Source organism: Ooceraea biroi, chromosome 4 (assembly GCF_003672135.1).
Source record: "Ooceraea biroi isolate clonal line C1 chromosome 4, Obir_v5.4, whole genome shotgun sequence".
NCBI lineage: Eukaryota > Metazoa > Arthropoda > Insecta > Hymenoptera > Formicidae > Ooceraea > Ooceraea biroi.
In genome coordinates, this window is record NC_039509.1 from 17,099,556 (window position 1) to 17,120,817 (window position 21,262).

General features: G+C 48.3%; 1 protein-coding gene across 2 annotated transcripts in view; it reads left to right on the forward strand.

The window, feature by feature from the left end:
- Positions 1–1,276: 1,276 nt before the first annotated feature.
- LOC105282840 overlaps positions 1,277–21,262 on the forward strand; it is a 30,924-nt gene continuing 10,938 nt past the window's right edge. Inside the window, exons 1-3 of one of the 2 annotated variants that reach the window (XM_011345104.3) lie at positions 1,277–1,560; positions 17,076–17,148; positions 19,882–20,111. In XM_011345104.3, coding sequence (XP_011343406.2) covers positions 1,358–1,560; positions 17,076–17,148; positions 19,882–20,111 — 506 coding nt within the window. In that variant the 5' untranslated portion in view covers positions 1,277–1,357. Of the gene's footprint in view, positions 1,561–2,088; positions 3,146–17,075; positions 17,149–19,881; positions 20,112–21,262 lie in introns of those variants that run through there. The other variant, XM_011345112.3, reaches the window with a different exon arrangement.

Genomic DNA, 21,262 nt, shown 5'->3' on the forward strand with positions numbered 1-21,262 from the left:
GAGGATCGCGGAAGACGCCAACGGAAGGACGACGAAAATGAGAGGAGCAAAGACGCGAGCTGCACGAGAATATTGACGTGGTTGGGCAATAATGACTTTTTACATTGATATCGGACGATCGCGAGAAAGCGAAGGATATAACGAGCAACTGGTTACGAGATACTTTCGAGACGAGCGATTGTGCGCGGAAACCTTAGAAAATGTCTTGTCTCGAGAGATCCAGGATCGGAGCAGGAAAATTCATGAATGAGAACAAAAAAGAACGAAATACGCAGACTGGGAAGAAAGAACCGGCGATCGAATTAAAACTCTGGGGGAGAGTATTTGTAAATAAATTTCCATCGGGATGAAAAATATACGTCGACATAAAATATTCCCACGTAAATGTCGCGAACGATAATTTACGGGCGTTCTCCGGCACGAGATCTTAATAAAGCCTCGTCGTAAAAGCGCGTTTTAATTCCGTCGACATCGGAGGAAGAACAAGTCGTGCCACGCCGCATTCTGCGAAGGCTACTTACGAGTCGTTGCCTCGACCCGTAATTACGCAAGTGTAAACGCAATCGCGTGGGCCAGGTGAATAATGCGTCTGCGGCAATGCATGTGTGCGAACAATGTATGTACGCTCACGATTTAACGCTCGTTCGTGACGATTGAACAATCGGAGCGGGAAGATAAAGGCGAGTACTGGCGTCGAACGAGCAAAGAATCGCATCAAAATCCGTGGAAATTAAACGAACGATCGTAATCGCCGTGCGTAATTTAAATATAAAGCAGTCATACTCCTTCAAGAATTACGAGAGGGAGAAAACGAATGATGCGCTTCAGGAGGAAGCCAACTTGAAAGAAGCAACGAGCAAATGGCGAACCGGACGGATCTGCCTCCGGAGCTCCTCGTTCGCTCGTGAAGGAAGATATAAGCTATTACCTAAGCTGTTACGACTGAAGGCCGGGGTCGCGAGGATCAGGCAGTGCAGAATCCCACGGCTCTCGCGGCTGTTGATGCGATCGAGCGCATAATCGCTGCAACCAGAAAACGTAACACAGAAACGAAGAAAAAGATTCCTCCCCGAGAGACCGCGTATCATGCGAATTCTCTCGCGTCGGATAATCACGCGTACCGGGTAAATTAAAGAGTTCCGCGTGCTACGTGACTGACTTGTGCGAAAGGGAGAACGAGGGATAATTATCGCGCGCTCGGCATTGCGAGATGATGGATCGTGCGCGCGAATGTACGAAAGGAACAATGAGACCGCCAGACGAGATCCTTTCCTGAAGGAATTATGCGTTTCGAATAACCGCGATCTTTCTGGTCCAGTGTCGTGTTACGTGTGCCGCAAAGTGAGAAGAGATCACGATGGGAAACTCAAGGTCGCAACCCTGCCGACGAGGCAAACCGCTGTACTTGCTCTACCTTATCCACCGAACGTGGAGCGTCGTCGTGGATCATCGGAAGGATCAGGATCGATGCGATGAGACCGACCGAGAGACGGACTTATCCTCCAAGTGCAGTACCTGTAACGCGTGCAATTACCGGCAGGACAGTCTCACCTTCGACAGGTAACATGAACACCGTCGGTAAAAATATTTCAAAGACACATGCTTCATCATCAGTTGCACAGGTTCGCTTTGAGTTTTAGCATACCGCTAGATGTAGTTAAATACGCTACTGCTACGGAATTTAAATTTATACCGAGAACGCGAAAACTAAACAACGAGATGTTGCTAACATCATTATATTGCTTAGATTATTTGACGTTTATCATTTATTTGAAAAAATTAATACGTTTGATAATTATTAATAATGCAGTAATCAGTTTGTAATTCACTAATTCGATATATTGCCAATCCATCTTGACATTTAAAGAAGTATAACAACTGCAAAGAAAAGAAATGATATATGAAAATTTCTTAAGCTATATACTGTTATTTACTTTTACTACAAAATACTGATGCTTTAATAAAAATAAACTTCCTTCCATAAATGTTCAATAATAAATTGATCAATTAAACGAATCTGGCAATTAAAAAAATATTATAACAGTTATAAAAATATTATAACTGGTTTTACTGAAGCATAAATAAATCACACATGAGATATTACAAAGATGTGACAAAAATGTTTAGAAATTAGCGGTATTTCCTTGACGTTCTCATTCGAGTAAAACGTACTGGATAAAATTTACATCTGCGGAAACACATTAATTTTTGTCATGCGTGTATCCAATAGGAAACTATGCGTGGAAACCGTTTCATCTTACGTCAAGCGTTTCACCTAGATCGATAACACTAGCTTCACCGCTGGCATACGGCATATCTAATGAAATGATGCGTCTACAACCATAAGTCAATGTGTCACAGATATTAAACTGAAGTTTTGCGTCGCAATTTTTCCTTCCATTTGCTATCAGAACTTCAACATTATTTTCGAACTTTTTAATGTACGTGAAATTCCATTTTAGAAATCTCTCCCGAATCGTTACATTCTCGAATAAAGTTCCATAAACGTTCCTCCGGTTTATTAAATAAATCGAGATTAAGGGGGCGAATATAAATTTTGCTTTTGGACATTGCTAGGTTCCGTTATAATCCAACATATAATATTTAAATATAATTCAAGATTGGCCCCCCTGCTATTTGCATTCAAAGAAATCCGCGTTTGCGGTTCACTTCAGTTTACTTATCGAAGCGATCGACAAAGAACGTCGAGAACGCCTCTTTCGTTACCCATTTTGCATACGTATGGCAAGAAAACAATTTATTATCAGCCCCGGCGTGCGTTGTGCCTCCCGTCGTAGCACTGGTGACGTATCGTGGGGATAAACTCGGATAAACTCTGCTTATATTACGAAGCAGGTGGAGACGCCGTATCGCGTCGCATCGCATCGCATCGCGCCGTGCCGGTCGTGCCGCGCGCGCGAGTGCCGCGAGTGCAACTTCAGTAAACCTCCGGCCGTTCCGCGGAACGGAGCGGAGTGGATCGCGATTCGAGGATGGGTCTTTTCGCTCACGTCGTATCGGTCGTCTCGAGTCACGCGATTGACACGACGGACCGCATTTGAAATCCGACAGTTCTCCCTGTGCAGACTCCTGCGGGTCTGATGGCTCCATGTGCCTGAAACCGGAAACATTTGTTTAATTTCAGGTAACGCAATTATCTCGTTTCAACTTGTACAATTCACGATACGATACGTGTCTTTCGATAGTGACATTAATAGATTCACGAGGCCCGATAGGAAATTATTGTATCGCGAGATTGTAAAAAGAAAACGTTAGACATTTATTTTGAGAAACGTTCGGCATTCGACACGGCAATGAGCGCGACCATAACCAAGTTTCACGGCTCGGCGAATTGAAGAGTCTGAGCATCGCTTCCCTTAATTCCGCTTTGCGGCAGCGTAGTACAACGCCGGTGTTATAATGTGTACTGATTATAATTACGCACATTAGTGACTATTGTATGATATATATAATTACACATCATGTGACGATCAGTAATGCATATAATTAAACAGGTTATTAATCATTATAATAAAGAAACAATAATGTTCAATGGGGGCAGGTGATTAATTACTTTAATGATCGCATTAATGAATTTTACAAGGATGCCGTTTAACTTATCGCCACCGCCTTTCATCGGAAATGCGAGAATCTAATTGGTAACGCGCGTTAATGAGTACGTTACTCCGCACGCACGCACGCTGACAATTTTATTTAAATTTCTTACCCGCGCGAGAAGAGTCGCGGTCTCACTCGAACTTCTCTTCCTCGATAATTGTCGGGGAGGACGTGATGATTTTTGTCATTCTCCTTTTCTGCGACGCGTCCCTAACAAGAGAGGCGAGCAATTTAATTCTCATGTATACAAACGTAGTATACGCGCGTGAAACGCATACTCGCGCGGCGTCGCGATGAATGAAACGAGATCGCGAGCGCAGGTAAAAACGGCCACCGGTCGTCGCCAATTAAAATTCGCAGAATTCGCCAGAACGCCCGGCTCGCTTAAATACGAGATCGCAGCGTTTTCCCGCCGTCTTTGCTTTCGAAGCCGCGGATATGGCAAACGCTATTGTTCTCGCGCTTGGAAATCACCGGCAAAGTGTCCGCCTTGTGAGAATCCGAAAGGCACGACGAACAATCGCGATTATCATCGTTCCGGTGATGCTACACCCTCGATAAGCGCGCGCGATCGAACAGCGTGTTTCACAAACGAATTACACGTTCGCGTATTTGTTTAGCACACTGAGAATCGGATCGTCGTCGATCCGGTGTTAACGTGAGACGAAGAGAGGCTCGAGCAGGCTCGCATTTAACGTCATACGCGCGTCGGGAATGCGGGCTCGAAGACACGGCGCTCCGACATAATCTTGCCATTGATGCGCACTTCGTTACACGCGTAAGAACCAGCGTGACTCGATTCCTTTTAATACCATGCTATATCATGCTATCGGCCTTGCTTTTTTTCCAGTTGCGAATGCGTGTCCATGCGCGAGGAACAAAAGTTGTTTAAGCTCATGGAACGCGTGGCACGTTCTACGAGCGATATATGTTTTCAGTACTGGTGCAATATTGATCATCAATATTGATGCGATGTCGTCACTAGTCGTCGGTATTGATGAGACATCAGTTTTGCCACATTTAGGTGCCATCAAATGCTTACGATACACATGTAAAATAATTCAAGCGGAGATTTTCTAAAAACTTACAATTGTTAATAATTTGAGAAATAATGATATTCGCTTGGAAAACTTTCCTTTATCGACGAGTGGGTGGAACCTTTGGGACAGGCAATGTCTATCGACGTGTCACGGCCGCTTCCATATTAGACTAATCAAGTCGCGCGTGGCTCGAAGGATTTTTCACTCGACCCACACAGAGTCCCTTGTTCTCCCGTGTGACGTGTCTTCGCAATCCGCTTATTTTCGAGATCGAGAGCGATGACAACATCCGCGAAACGGGCAACCTTCCTCCGTACGCTTCTTCCCGAGCGCGGATTGATTTCGCGTGAGATCTGAAAGAAAAAAAACTCTCTCGTTGAGAAACCGAGTCGAATAATAATGGATTGCATTACGCTGCAGTAAATGTGAGGTACATGAAGCTCGGCAGAGTTTCAACAGCGCGGGGCCGCGCGTAAGGCCGCTTACGTCCGTTAACGTTTTGCACACAATCGAGCGCACAAGTCACCGTCCCTGCGTGCGGTTGCGCCTAATAAAATCAGTCGCGGGTTAATAATAACCGTACGCGGGCAATAATGGCGATAATGATAACAATAACACATTTCACTGACATTTCCTCGACGCGATCTTACGTCGCGCATACGTTCTCAGGCATACCGGTTTAAGGCCGCGTACTAGTTCGCGGATACCACCGTGTACAGGTTTACCAGTGCGTGCAGAGTCGCATTTTGCTCATATCGGCCGATATAATCCGGTGCTTCGAGTCGCACGTATACGCGCGATCAGGCAGTCCTCTCTCCTCAAACGGCGACTCTTTAAACGCAACGTGTAACTCGGTACCAATTTACGCTGTACATGGTGTTCCGTGCAATTTAATGCCATTTGATACTAATAAACCGTTTCCGTCGGTGCGCTGCCATAATCGGAGCGCACGCGGCTCGTCCCGACCGTACGTACGCGCATTTTGTCGAGCATGACGTCCGATTAAAAGTTACCAGGCGACTGAGACAGCATCCGCTGAAAACAGTCGGCACGCCTTTCGCGTAGTAGTCTCCTCGTGACGCGCGAAGAATCCCACTTTTTCTCGAGCGTCCCTTAAAAATCGCGAAACATGCAACTCAATTTTATTAACTCAAACCGTCGGGCAAGTGCTCTTACGTATCTGGTTAATGATGACTAGTCAGTTGCAGGGTAATCATTTCTTTTCTCTGACCAGTCCAGCCCGTATGGAGCTGGATCGACACACCGAACACATGCACGCGTACATAACGTTTTAATATGCAGCCTTTTTATATTGCATTCATGTCAAGATTCTGATCTTTTAATCGAGCTCTCCAATTTACCTTGTCCGATGATATTTTATATCGCCGATTTGCGCGGAGACGCGGAAAGGCTTTTTCTTCTGTCGGTGTCCTCAGGAGTTTCGGGAAAAATGTCAGGAAACGGTCCCCTCGATCGCGCGCGTATCTGCCCGAGAAATGTGAGGAATGCCTGAAAAAACGAAGAAGCATTATATAGAGCGTAACGCGATGCAGCATCGCCAAGCAAAGATTGTTTTTGCAAAAGAAAAGCCACACCGAGCACCTCGAGAACCGCCTTGAACACGGACGCGCGCGTAGTAGTTCTCGTTACTTCGAAACAATCTTGTGTACAACGGGATATGCCATTTATGCCGGCTACGTATATTTCGTCGAGCTGTACGTCATCTTGCTCGACGAATATCATCGAGGCTCGAGGATCGCGAAGGTCGGTTGATAAATGCAGACGCGGATTAATCGAAACACCGCGCATCGTAGCGTTTCTGTTAAGGTCGATAGGCGGGCAGGTGACAGCCGATAAATTCCGGAAGTGTGATCGAACGTGTCCAGCATGTCCACTATCTTGTGATTAAGTAACAATGTAAATAAGCCGCGACCGTAAATACTGTACTTGATTGCGCTGAAACAAGACTTTAATCGAGGTAAACCGGCTCGCGATAAGTAACACGTTCGATTATGTAGTTTCTTTGTTTTCGTTCTCCTTTCCTTTTTTTTAATTACAGAGATATCATCGAATCCGTTACTCCGTGTTTGCGGAATCGCTTTATTGTCCCAGTATATCGTCAGGCATTTCCACGTATATAATTTAGAGAGAATCATACCGCGCGTTATACATGCACGTCGCAATTACGAAGCGTAATTTATCTATGTGGCTGTAATTTGCTAACTCGTCAGTTGTCACTTGTAACGAACCAGCCAGACGATATGGGAAGTGCGAAAACAATTGTTTCGTGAGGATCAACACGACAAACACGGTTTCTAATCATCTGTTCGTTACTGGCTTTCGACACTTCGCTGAATCACGCGGAATAAATTAGATCACGAGTTAGCTAATTGCACTTGCGCTAAGGACTAGTCCCCTGGAATCTAACTCCATATGATACGTTCCAATTATGCGTGCAATTATGTACAAACGGTTCTTTCTAACTGACAAATTTAAAAAAAGCATTAATATGAAATTTATAAGCACAACTGCGTCATTATATTCGGACTGCAATTTCTGTAAAGTCTCGATATTGCAAGAGTCTTCCATTTAATTTGATTGAAGCACTTAACGTGTTCAACGGAGTGCTTAATCGTTTAAAAAATACTCGGCTTTCCATCGTCGCAAAGTAACTGAATGTGACGCGTACACTTTCTACCGTAAATTGATTTAAATGCATCTCGTAAATCGGTTATTAACTTTACGACGCGCGGCGATGGTCGCGTAGGTGATGATTAGAAATTGTCGCGCGATCTCTTATGCAGAGCGTGACGGATTAAGAGATCCGTATGTGCAAACGCAGCAACGGATCTCACGCACGGACAATTTCGTAGCAATTTTCGCGCGCGTGCCTGCAAAATTTCTCTACTTCTGGTCTCCTTCGCGAAAGTTGACAGGAAAGTTGTCGCATTTGATGCCAGAAGTAGGTCAATCGCACTTTAGAAGTCGAAATCTCGAAAAGTGGTACGACGATTCGTTTTCGGAATCGGATCACGGTTTCGTCATCATAGATCCGTAGATCACCGGTCCTCGTTGCGCTCGTCCTATCCTCATTAATGCAACTGGAACACGCGCAACTAACGCAAGTGTTTCGCGTTAATCGCACGCGACAATTTATGCGTAATGCGCGTTAACGTGTTTGCGAGATAAACGCGCTCGTTATTGCGCCAAGTCAATTGACTGGCTTTAAGAGGTGTGAGAAAACGGCGGCGCAAGTATCGTCCTCGCGAACTAGCGAGCACAATGCGATACCCCATCGTGCTCATCGCCGTCATTACCTCCGGTTAATTGCGCGAGCATCCAATTAGCAAGTAGCACTTTTACATTTTTTTCGCGGACGCGCTGCTCGAGCGTTTCTTTTCGATTCTATTCGCCGTTACGGCGAACAGCCTGCGTTTCTCGGCCGCACATTTCTTCCTCGAGAAGCAACGACGATTATTCCGTCTCGCAATTTTTCCCTTTGCCAGACAAGAAGAGGAGGAGGCAAAGGGGTTGTATGGGGTATCGCGCGAAATCGCCGCCGCCCGATCGTAGATCATTCTAACTAGGAGGAAGTTCCGGAACTCGCTGGCAGCGATTTATGAGTGACGCTGGTCCAATTGCTCCCTGAAACGCATAAATCAAACGCTGGAATTAATTTGCCGATAAGTAGAAAAGTTGCGAACGGCCTGAAACATGATTAATCGTCGCGTAATGCAGCGCGGAACGATCGTCATCGTCGTCGTTTATATGTCTCATGTTAACTTTACCCTGAATTTCGTATGCATCGCCGATGTCGCGAACACCAATGAAACATCTCTGAGAAAAAAGGGAAGAGACAAGCAATGGTCTTGCTGCAATAAGAACAAACGAATGGCCCATTGAATCGATTCGTGAAAGATCACGCGCTGACCCGACTTGATCCGGCCTGACCTGACTCGATTTGATCTCCACGAGGTCTGGCGAGGTCCTGCGAGTTCAGACAAATGCGTATTCGTATTCGCGAGGTGCATGCTGTAATAGGGTAGAACGTAATAGCAGATCTCACGACTCTTCTTCTTTTGCCTCTTAATCGGATGGGAATCCATTGTTTTACTACGGCTACGGTGAACTAGTTTTTAACAGACGAAAAAAACACAACAGAATCCTTGGGCTCGCGATTCAGTTCGCGACGCTGAAAGGCGCATCGTGGAATTTCTGAAATATCGTTATGTAAATACCGTTCTCGCGGGAAAAACTGAATTTGATTCAATGCAAAGCTCTGTTCCCAAGCTGGATTTCCATCGTCCGTGGTATTGGTGCGCCGTGGCACATGTGTGTCATGGGATCTCTTGATAGCTGCGCGGCGCGACGTTAACGTTAGGAAATGATTTCTCACGTAATCTGGATTCGTATCGGCTTGTAACCGGCACATCGCATAAATCTGCGGTATCGCATGCATCGCGGAACCCAAGTCGGCGCTAATACGATGCGACATCTTTTCCGCGTAACGACGTAAGAATTGTTTTATATACCTGGGTCTCTCTCGCGGGTGTATTCCCGCATGCAGCTGGCGGTCGTGGGAAACGAATAAACCACAAAACAACCGAACAATACGACTGACATTCGTGATAATTGCATCTCTCGCAGTCGCACAAATCAGTTGCAGTAATGACATTTCGACGAAAACAAGGTTGCTCGCACGAGGTACGAGCGGAACGGTTAAACTGTCATAATTTTTTTCTGCATACATATAATCCGCGAGCTGACTCTCAAAGAAGAAAAATTGTTTTTCTGCAGGAAAACAGTCTTCTTACGAAGGTCTTCAATCTAAGATCATGAGAAAAAGAGAGAAACAAAGATAAACAGAAAGAAAAGAGGATTTCAGAAAACGTCGGTCAACTGCAGCCGGATTCTCGCGTGCGATGTTACGCGATGTTATAAATCATGCGGATCACGGGACTCGATGCAGGCGTCCCCCGCGCGCGATAACGATACAAACGCGTCACGTGGGTGTAAACACGTGTCCCGCGACGCGTCGGAAGTATCAGGCACGTTCAGGCGGTACCTGAATTTCTGAACCGACGTCGAGGTCTACCACGATCCTCGCATTCCATGCCCGTTGCACGCCCGTTGCCACGACTCGGAATTCCTCCGTGAAAGCGATGGAGCGCCCTAAAGGCCCGCTCACAATGCGTGAACGTGCGGCACGGCTCTCGTGCATCGTCTTTGTTCCAGCGGCGAACAAAGGTGTGTACGTGCACGCGCTCGACGGAAGCGATGCTTTGTTACGCAAAATCGGTTCCTTCGACACGCGAGCGGATTCTCACGGGCGCGTGTGATCCGTCCAACGACGATCGATGGCGCTCGTCGCTCGGAACGACGGATCTCTCACTGCGGATCGAGTTTTGATTCAACTGGTTTGCAACCGGACGCTACCAGGTGCGATTAATCGAACATGATTGTCTTATCAAAGACATCCTACTCGGATCAAAGGCTGTATTTAACTCTGTTTATATCGTTGCGTTATCAATTCTGATACGAAAGTGTGATCTGAAATTCGGATTCTTTCCCAAGAATTCCAAGTCTCCGATATGTTTCAGAAGGAGCGGCAATTGAAAAACGATAGGTAGGTACTAGCTGTGCGTTACCCACACGAAAACCGATCGTAACTCACCGATGTTGAGCGTGATTGATTCAAGTCATGATACTTTGATCATTATGACCGCAACGATCAAGCTGATTCGATGAAGAAGTCTTGCACGCGGTACATTTAACGCTACGCGCGACCGGCTGCTAGATCGTAATGAGTATCCTCGCCTAAAGCTCGCGACGTGGCTCCGCACCGCACGGTAATTAGCCTCGTCGTAACTTCGTTTATGATTTATCGCGAGTACCGTGTAACTCGCGAGCTCCACTTCGCGGGAGCTCGAGGGAGCGTTTTTCTCTCTCCTCTCCACTCCCCTGCGCGGAACCCGTCCCGATATAGTTATCGCGTTTAACATTGCAAATGCACGCGATTCTCACGCGCGCGTATAGTTTTCTCGGGCGCGGGGAGTTTTCTCGAGTACCGCGCCGTGCCGATTTTATTGCCGGCGTGTTTAGCCAATAATTCCGCGGCGGTGTTAATTATCGCGTCCCGTTATGCCGCCTGGATGAATAATGTTGCTACCGCGCACGTGGTTGAGCATTCCCGATGCCGCGAGTCTCGCAATTAACCGACCCGTTTCGTGCCGCCTCTCTCGCCGTAATTACCGCCGGTTACTTTTCCGCGTGACCATTATGTCAATGAATGCGTAATTCCCGTGCGATCATGCGCGCACGCACGCAGGAAAGCAGTCGTTACGGCCTCGATTTTCCTCCTCCTGTACTCGCGTCCATCCGCGTCTAAAAGCTCACCCGAAAAGCTCGCTCGAAAAGCTAGTCGCGTTCTCCGCGCGACGACAACTACCGCGATTCCGACGCCGATTGTTCCGCGGCACGCTTAAATTAAATGTCATCTCGCTAAACGAAGTGCATCGAAGCGTCTAACGGTGCAGGGAGAAAGAGAGGGGGAGAAAGAGAAAGAGACCGCGATACATCCGCGTCCTCGTGGCGAGCCGTGAATTAGATCTCTCTCGCGATGATAATCCGAACTGTCGAGCATCATCAGCTGAATTCGTCTCCTTCACCCGTTCGTTCCTTCGACGGGGCCCTTCTCTTCTCCTTCCTCTTTCTCTCTTTCTCTCTCCGCATCTGCACGTTTGCCGCGCGCTGCCACGGACGCACGTGTGCGTCTCGTGGAAAAGATACAGTTATACACTTTGCTCGGGCAGAAGGGGAGAAAAAGGAGCGAGAAGGACGGTATCCTCTCTCGGCGCGGAGAGACGAAGGACCCGTTTTATAACTAGAGATTCATAACGGCATACGATCTCCACAATGGACACCCGGCTGGTGTGCCCGGTGACAGACGAAACGGGATCCGAATCGGCATGTCTCACGCCATATATTTCTCTCGTTGTGCTCTCAGAATCTCGCGGCTAATCCTCAATGGTTCCCGAATCCGCGACGGGTTCCCAAAATGCTGACAGAGCACACCTGGGCTGACCTGGTGCAGACCACGGACGATGCACGTCGAAGATGGTTTGATAGACGCGACGTTGTCCGGGCAATGCCCTCGGCTAAGATTCCAACGGCGAGCTTTTCGGCCTGCGAGCCTGGAAAGTATCGCGTCCACGCATCGAAACGACGCGACTCGACGCTATCTCGACCACTGGGCGTTACTCGTCTCTCGGTCCCGGGCATTAATGACTTCAATTTCCTGCGTGTACCGGCGTGTATCATCAGCGCGCGATTCGTTTCCCCCGTGAGGCGACGTAAGACAACCGCTCTCTCGATCTCGTAGTCCGGTCCGGAAAAAAACTGACGACTGACAGTCATCGGACGGATGACACGATCGGATGACACTCGCGCGTCGCGATTATTCAGGACGAGGCTCATTTTCTATCTGCAATCTATGTATCGAGATGCTGGAGAACTGGACTGGGCGAACGCGAGAAAGACATTTGTCAATTGAATTTCAAGTTCCAAGTACGTGCTCTGTGCTCAGAGTTCATGATCGTGCTCATTAATAACACCGACAAAAGACACGTCACCCTTGGTGACGTTGAGATATCTGACGTTATCCTCGAACGAGAGACCGCCCGTGGACGTTCGCAGGTCCGCTTACGGTTGGCCGAGCGGCCAGCATTTACGGTATATTCAAATGCTTTTACGATATTCAAATAATCGGGATCATTGCTCGCTCGAGCGAGTTCACGCCAATAAAACGGAGCCGGCGAGCTCACATTTATTATCGTTCCTCTGGACCGCGGTCGCGGTCCCACACCGCCCCCCTTCCTCCTCTTCTCCTTCCCCGCTTTCGTCACATACCTGTCTTGATTTTTTTTATCTTTTGCTTTTGTCGTAACTGCGGTAGCGGTAGGTTTCATCGGCAGGATCGGGCCTCTGTAATCAACGTGAAACACGCTGCGGCTTTCCCGTTCGAGATCCTGGTCGCGGGCGCGCGCACGCCCTGGATGTTCCTCTTCCTAGATCGGGGTCATCGGGGCTTTTTTGATGTATTTTACGATGCGTGACGAACGGAGACGCGTGTAGATGCACTCCTCCCGAGGAGGAGCCGAGCGGACCGTAATCGTTACGATGCCGAGCGTCATAACGCGTACAATGGCCACGTGCAGACATGGTGCCTCAAGTGATGCGAGAAGCGCCTCTCGGGAACGGGAAAGGAAAACGCTGACACGTAGCTCTCCTCGGTTCTCAAGAGGAGAATCATTCCAGTGCGGCCGGGAGCCCCCGTTCCCCCGTGCCCGATTCCGACAGGAATGCAAACGCGACTTCGGGGACCACGGGCTCATTTCCATATTGATTATCTAATAAACATAATGTAGATCGCGCGATACATCGCGATCACAATTTATGGCGAGCGAAATGGCCGCCGCGGCCTCGTGCATCCACCCTGTTATGCGCGCATAACTTAATGCACTTTAAATGACTCTGGGCGATTTTCATTATTCATTCGGGTAACGCTAGAATGTGAGATTATTACAAACCCCATGAGCATGTACTTATGTATAGTCGGTATGGTGATTTCGTGGCAGATAATATCATAATTGTTATCGAGCGCGCGCTCCGCGATGCTACGAGCACGAATACGCGCGAAAACGTAATCAAATAAACCTGCGAACGTGCATGAGGAACATTGCAGATGCAGATTGCTTACGTTTCTACGTCGTACCCTCCGACGCCGCTGTATTTAATTGCAATTAGTCGGCTACGAGGATTCAACGGCTCGTTGCGCGGAAGTCTTCGGACTTCCGGAGGACGCCGCGATTCGCCGTGAAGACCGGCGCAGATGGTTGTGGCGCGGAGCGCAAAAGCTCACGAGCGTCCGGCGGCTCGTTTTTGCCGGCGCGATGCGAGCGTATTCCCCGATCCGATCGGCGCAGATCGGCGAGGAATCGACGTACGGAGGACTCCCCGAGCAAGCGAGCGACCGTGCGTTTCCGGGCACATCGCGTCGCGCGTTTAGCATTCCACCCGTGCATAGCTCCCGGAACGGTCATAACGGAAAAATCCCGCTGGACTCGCATGTACCGGGCTCCGCTAATGGCCGTCAAGATCGACGATCCCTGGGTCTCTCTCTCGGGGGAATCGTGGCGCCTCTCCTCCGCGGCCGCCCGGCCGCGTTCCTCCGCTCCGTTCCGCGTCGCGATGTATCTGATGCCCGTCCGAGCGAGCGCTCCATGCGAACGGGGCATTACGTGCATCGTGATGCTCACAATGTCCTCCTCCCCGCGTTCCCGTGGTCATCCTCGCGATGACCCCGTCCCGCGCGACTTGCGCGCTGCGCGCCTCTCATAACTCCCAATAATCCGTGAAACACGGATCCGCAAAGCTGTTTCCATTATCTCGCGCGTATCCACCTCGCGGACGGATATCCCGATTGGAGATGCTCCTCGAAATTTTTCGGCTCGATTAATTGTGAAGCCCCGCATCGTTTTCTACTAGAGAGAAACTAGTTTTCACGGTAGTATTAAACAATCGGAACAAACTCGAGCCGGCTTGTTACCGGCGAGTCGACGATCCGATATTAGATCCACCGGTATTTTTCGTTGTGCAATGCCTCGACCAGACCGGGAATGATCGCTTTAACGAGTCGCGGCGCCTCGTTACACGCCGCGGTACCTATCAATTTTCTAGACAATGAACGGGAGAAGCCCCTCCACGTGCTTCTCCGTAAAGAGAGTCTTTAGAAACGCCACTCGCGGTCAAGCCGCGTCAAAGGAAACCGCGTTATTACCGGACGATCATTTGGCGACAGAGAGACACTTCGCCTTGAAACTATTGCCTCGTAAATCACGTTACGAGTGCACCGAATGTTCTTGCAGCTCGTTGCGATACATAAATGTAGTAACGTGACGTAAATCAATAATAGGTGTAATCCATCTAGATTTATATTAATTGAATGTCAAGGTACTCTCCTGCGGAAGAACCATCGAATCCACGAAGCGAGGAAACTCGTGAATCGCGTCGACGATCAAGCCGCCGGGAGATGAACGACGTTACGCGCTCTCGCTCGCGCGAGAGACTTTTCATCGCGATTGTCGCCGGATGGCGGACGCGAGATCTCGAGGAATCACGGCGCCTCTGCGCGTCCCGCTATGCATCCGTAAACGCGTTGCTCCTCGTTGCGCGCGGCCGACCGCGTGCCCGTGTGCGTATATATTCGTACAATCGAGCGCATTAATTATCTTCGATCGGTCGGAGGCATCCCGATCGCTGCCGGGTGCCGGAAGCCATTTTTCCCGGTAATGGGATTTCTTATTGAGAAGAGCTTGTACCGCTAGCGCGCGCGGATCTAACGAGGAACGTTTTGGTGCTTCCTGCATCACGAGATGTCGTTGATTAAAGGAATAATCGTGCATTAACGGTCGATTCACAAATGCAGTGTACACATCTCAGGCGCCATGGAAACGGGCCGTTTCTTCGCGTACAATTGTTATTTAAGTCAATTTATATGACGCACAATATATAACTGCAAACGGTATCACGTGCTCCATCGCGGATAACGCCACGAGCTAAATGTGCATTACGGGAATCTGCAGCTCGACACTCGTCGGTGGTGAATTGTCTAGATGCGCGGTGGCGGTCGCGAAGCGAGGTCCGTGGAGGGAGCGTGGGCCGTTTAACGCTATTAAAGCACGGCACGACGGTGCACGTGTGTAGTAGCAGGCACGCGGGATGCGCGCATCGAGTGATACACGCGTGCGTATGCGTGACTAACCGCTCGCGCGCGGGTCAATGCCTCGGCTGTCTCCGCGAGCCGAGGTGGAGGGTATACGTGCTTACGCGCGCGGCGGCTACCTTTTCCTCCGAGTTATATCCAAGCACGTGTTTCGAGCGTACCCGCACGCACGCACGCACGCACGCATTCGTGGCGCTTCCGCAAGGGCAGGTCACGCGCAACGTCCAAGAGAGCAGATCGATCTCGTCTCGCGACGTTCGATATTTATCGAGCCGATATCCGCGAAAAGCAAGACTCGCCGATAACTATAGACCGAGTCGCAGCCTGGCTCATTTGTCACAGTTTTGTCCCTTTTTCTGAATTGCTTCTTGCGGGACCTTACTTCATCAATCCTCGCGCGACAATCTCACGACGCGCTGCGCTGCGGTGACGCGACCGGCTTGAAAAACCTGTCGCTTATCGGCGATTTGCCGGCGCATTGGAGATTGAGATTGCGATTTGGAAATCGGGATTTAACCAATCAAAGGCGAGCAACGTGTGGTCAGATCGCACCTCAATCTCCGTCCGCGATGCGGCAATTCGCTACGCGGCGTTATTATCGCGAGTGGCGATCTTCGAGTCGAATCGGAATCACGGGGGATCACCGCGGCGATTCGTGAGGTCACGTGACGAGAGCGGACGAGAGAAGCGGGCACGTCACGAGCGCATCACGATGCGCGTTTCTGATCATCTGCACGTGGAAGATCCGCTTACAGGTCTCTGCCCGTCGCTCGCGCGCAGATCGGAGCGGCGATCGTGACTTCCATTATTACTACCCCGTGGATAACCCAGAAAGCTAAGCATCCGTGGTCCGTGTCCCCGTATCTGCTGGGAATCACTGCGCCACGCGGCCACCGAACCGTGAAATGCCTAGCACCCGCCGGAGAGGAGTTTTGCCTTTATATCGGCGGATAAGATTATCCGCGTCGCGCGGACGGCAGGTGCGAAGCGCAATCACGAAGCCGCGTGATAATCCATCGGGTCCCTCACGCTAATACAATCGTGCGAGCGCGCATATGTACGCGCAAGATTGCGTGCAATCACCATGAATAATTCAGTCCCGTAGATCGTCGCCACCGATGAAAAATTATTAACGAACTCGCGCGGCCCCCGCGCCATTCGTCGAATCAGTTTCTTTGATAGAGGATGTCGCAGTCTTGGAATGACAATCTCGAAGCGACCGGTGAAATTAAAATTTCGCTCCTGCAAGTCGTCGCGATGCGCACGCACAGAGCCTCGTTTGGCGGAACGCACTGCGCCGAGTGAGTGAGGTACCGTTCGAAAATACCACGAAGCAGATTCCGTGGAGCCGTTCCGTGACAGCGGGCGATCGACAGCTTGCCAATTAAAGAAACCGTCGAATCGCCTCGATCGCTCGAGGTTTCGAGGTTTGCCGGCCACGCGCGTTATTGGAATCGCATTGATTACTCTGAGACCTCTTTTCAGCTCTTGCTCTGCGCGTGACTATTAAAAATCGAACGATGATGAAATTGTCTTAATAAATACGCTTGTTTTTTTCTTCAATCAAAATACACAAATTGTAGCGAAGTAGGAAATTCACGATTGCTTCTCTAATCCATTTGTGATTTTTTCAGCGAGTCGGACATGGCGCCCAACGCGGAGGAGGAGCTGCTGGTCGTGAAACCGTGGGGACCGCAACCGGAAAAGGTAGAGAAAGAGAGAAACCACCACGCTAAGTAGACTGCGGTGTTTTCCTGCAACGAAACAACGTTGGAGCGATTGTGTCGCGTGTCGCGCGCGGTCTGCCGGCGTGTAAACGCCGCGCGGAAGCTTTACGGTGTAACCGGAGTCGCGTTAAACGCGCGCGATCGTTCTCCACACGCACGCACGCACGGCGATGACCGGCGGCACAGGATACGCTTTTGATTAGCATATCTTTCAACTTTGAGTAAATACAGAGGGGGCGGGTCGGGGATCGGCGGGATGATTGGCGATCCTCGTTTTGCGACGGCAACACCGTGAGAACTCCATCGCCTTGCCTCGCCTAGCTCGACACGCGACAAGAAAGGGAACATTAATGCTAAGAGAATAGCCGTGGCCTCTCGAGTAGCGCAAAGTAGCAAAGTCATTTTCTGTCTTGACCCTGTTGCCAACGGCATACGTGCGTACAGCTGCGATTGTATTGCATTATACATCTCGGGACGCCTCCCCGTGAATGTCCTCCCCGTGGATGCGCGTTTCTCCCGCAATCTTTACCGTTGATTGACGATTCGCCATACATATTGCGATCAACGAGTACGCATGAGCATTCTCGTGCCCACAAAACGATCATTTCTTTTTTGCAATTGATTGATGTGTGTTTCAATATCATCGTGCCGCTCGTGTGGCGAACGCGTTTTGCTCATGCACGTTGAATTCCACTCTTGAATTTTGTGAGACGTCTCTGTATATGTCGAGTCGTGAGAGTGACGTTAATTATCCACGAGCGACTTGATTAATCGCAGGGGTGTATCGATCACACACGGTAATCCGGCAAATCACCGCCGCACGTTACGCCGCCCATCGCCGACCTATGCATTTTCACTTTAACGTACGTGAAAGTTTACGTTTACAAGTTTCATGAGCGACCAGCGATCGAAATTGTCCGATGCGACGAATGAAAATGGAAATTGCACGCGCGTACGGATGAGCTCAAAATTAGATCGACTGTGACGAGATATCGCGTGCTCCGTCGTTGCGGGAAAGTCCGCGCGGCGATTTCACTCGGTGCCGCGGAAAGGATGCGTAAAAAGAACGTGAATGTTGATAACGACACTTTCGACTATCAAGTCGTCAATTTTATACGCGTCCGCGCGTACTAAATCCGCGTTTTCTTCTATCGACGTTCGAAGCGCTCGGCGAGAGGTAAGAAATATGAAGCGCAAACGCAACCCTGTGAGCTTAATCAACGAGCGAATCATTAATTAATATTTGCGGCCGTAATTGCCATCTAATATTATCGTTTATCGTCACGGCGTCATGCAGAGAGCCAAGCCGAAATAAAGACATCGTAAATGTTGAGATATTGGCCATCATAGACCATAATTGTTAATTGTCATGATTATCTTAAATCTGGCTTCCCCAGGAAAGTCTTCCGGCTTTTTTCTTCTTGAAACTCTCTCTGCGCATTTCATCAACCATGTTTGATATTCGGTCGGGTAGTATCGCTGCAGCTACGATGCGTTACGGTGCCGATATGACCACAAACGAGAAGCTTCATCGCGAAATTGCAAGTGAATTTTTATATTTTTTCTTCCCGATTATTCTCCAATCAGATCAGAGATCAAACGTGGATTTGACAATAAAATTTTACTTTTATCCGGGTAATCATAGTTTTCCAGATATACTCATCAGTGATTGCTAATAATAACGAGACCTCAAAATGTTCAACTAATCGCCGCGCATCGTTTGACAGGGGAACCGTACGAATGCTTATGGGAAGGATTCTGAATGTAATTAGTTCATTTGAATAATTCATAGCGCTTCCGTGTGTACGCAAATGCGAATTGCTTCATAATTTATACATTCCGCATAAACCGTAAGCATGAAAGTAAATCAATTTTACGTAATTTACTCGCGCGAAGTAAAATACAATGGCGTGTATTACCGAGAAAACATCGTCGATAAGGATCGCTTCGATTCTGAATGGAATGGTTAAATGTGGGAAAACATCTTCATGCATTTCTTATCGTCACAATCAAAAACGAAAAACAAATTTATTTATATTAAGTTTATTAAATTTTTTAAGTTTGCGTAATCATAACGAACATCAAATACTACATCAAAGCGGACTGACAATTATTATTACAGATGATAGAAAAAGATTTCAGAAAAAAAGGAACTGCTTTCTCCTAATTACAACTTTGATAAATTTGTATAAATCTACACGCCGGTGAATCAAGACAACACGTGGTCGATGAGCGATTGATTTTGATCGGCGATAGTTTCATCGGTCAGTATCCATCCTCGTACCGGTTCCAGCCCCGTGCCGTAGCTTATGGACAGCGAGAAAAGGCGATAATCACTATGATCCTATCGATTTACGATCGGAAGCGCCGTGAAATTAACGCAGATATCTTCTTACCCTCCAACATGAATATTTCATACTTGCAAGCGGCAATAATTCGCGCTCTTCGGGATTCGCTCGACGTAACACGAGGAAACAACTCGCAATTCTAATTCCACGTGAATTAATGAATTAGCTCGAAGACGTTCCGCTTTCGTCGCTGTGTTGACGATTTTATTGTAGACATTCAATGTAGATGCGAATAATTATATTACTTTGGAAATCTCTGATATAGGAAACATTAATTATATAGATTAAGCAATTTAAGAATTTTATAGTAACAATTAATTAAACACTAGTTTAAACAATTTCATTAATAATCGACTTGTTTGCAGGAACGTTTGAGGCCGCCCACGTACAACGCCGAGGACTACGCGATCGCGCTGAGACGATGGGGAAGACGGCCACTGGGGACCGTTCAGGACTCCCAGGGTACCTTGCCATCGACAACCAGTTCGAGTTCCGGCTATGCATCCGGAAGCGGCGAGATGACCCTGCGACAATTCACGTCGGTCAGCGAGTTGCTGAACAAACTCCGAGCCGACCTTAGGCTTGCTTTTCCCAGGTAAGTTTACGAAACCGTTTACTGTGATAATTAGTCACGTTCTCTCATTAAAACTGAAAACTTTTGTACAGATAGTGTCTTTGCGCTGCCGGTTCCTATAGTATCTCTTTGAGCTGTTTATTGTACTTGCTCGCACCATGCTGGCCATGAAATAATTGGAGGACTTCCTTCTAAAGAGGAAGTGCTTGCTTATATATATTCGTATTTGTAAAACGCGGATCGTTTCACTCTCTCAAAGCACAGCGAATTTCCGGGGCTACATACGCGACACGCACACGGAAGAGCCGCTTATGAATTATTTGCGAACGATCAAAACGTACTCTCGCGCTGTTCGTGCTCCTTGGCTGGAACTAATGACGGCAGATCGCAGATACTCATCCCGCGAGGAGAAGACACGAGGTATAAATCGGACAAAGTACGCGTTTAAATCAACCAAGGCCACCAGTAGAAGACCAAATTCCCACATTTGTGCGAATTTTTCCACGACGCAGGAATTTTTTAATTCAAGTTCGCGTCGGGGATAATATACGACGCGCGCGAGAAATCGCGCGTTTATATTCATCGAACAGGCTAAAAGGAGCAGGCGCAACGGACGCAGACTTTACAGTTACTTTTAATGTCTTTACACGTACGAGTAGCTGGGCCAATGCGCGAGATATCCTAAACGTTTGCTCTTCATCAAAATTCTCTTAATTCCGAGGCTAGTCGATCAGACTCCGTTTGCAATGAAAAATTCACGTGTACTGAAAAAGAAGGTAGCACTTGAACGTAAAATGGATGATTTCTTTTCTTCTCAAAATTAGTTGGAACGCTAATCCTCTTGCTTGCCTGAAGCACAAACGAGATACAATTTAAAAAATCAATTATAATTTCACACCATGTATACGTTCCGTAAAATATTTGCAAAGTTGTGAAAATGACGCCGGGGGCAGAATACGCAACCGTGCGCGGCATTAAGCGTCCGTTAAGTCCGCAGATGATTTACAATCGCGCGTTATCGTGAAAATTTACGCCTCTCTCCGCCTGTGCCAATTGACTCGCACCGCAAAGATCGGAAGATCGATGATCTTCGTCTGGGACGAAGGCACGAGGCGCGGGATTTGTTCATATTGATTCGACGTAGCGCCTGTAATCGCGGCCGCGAGACACCC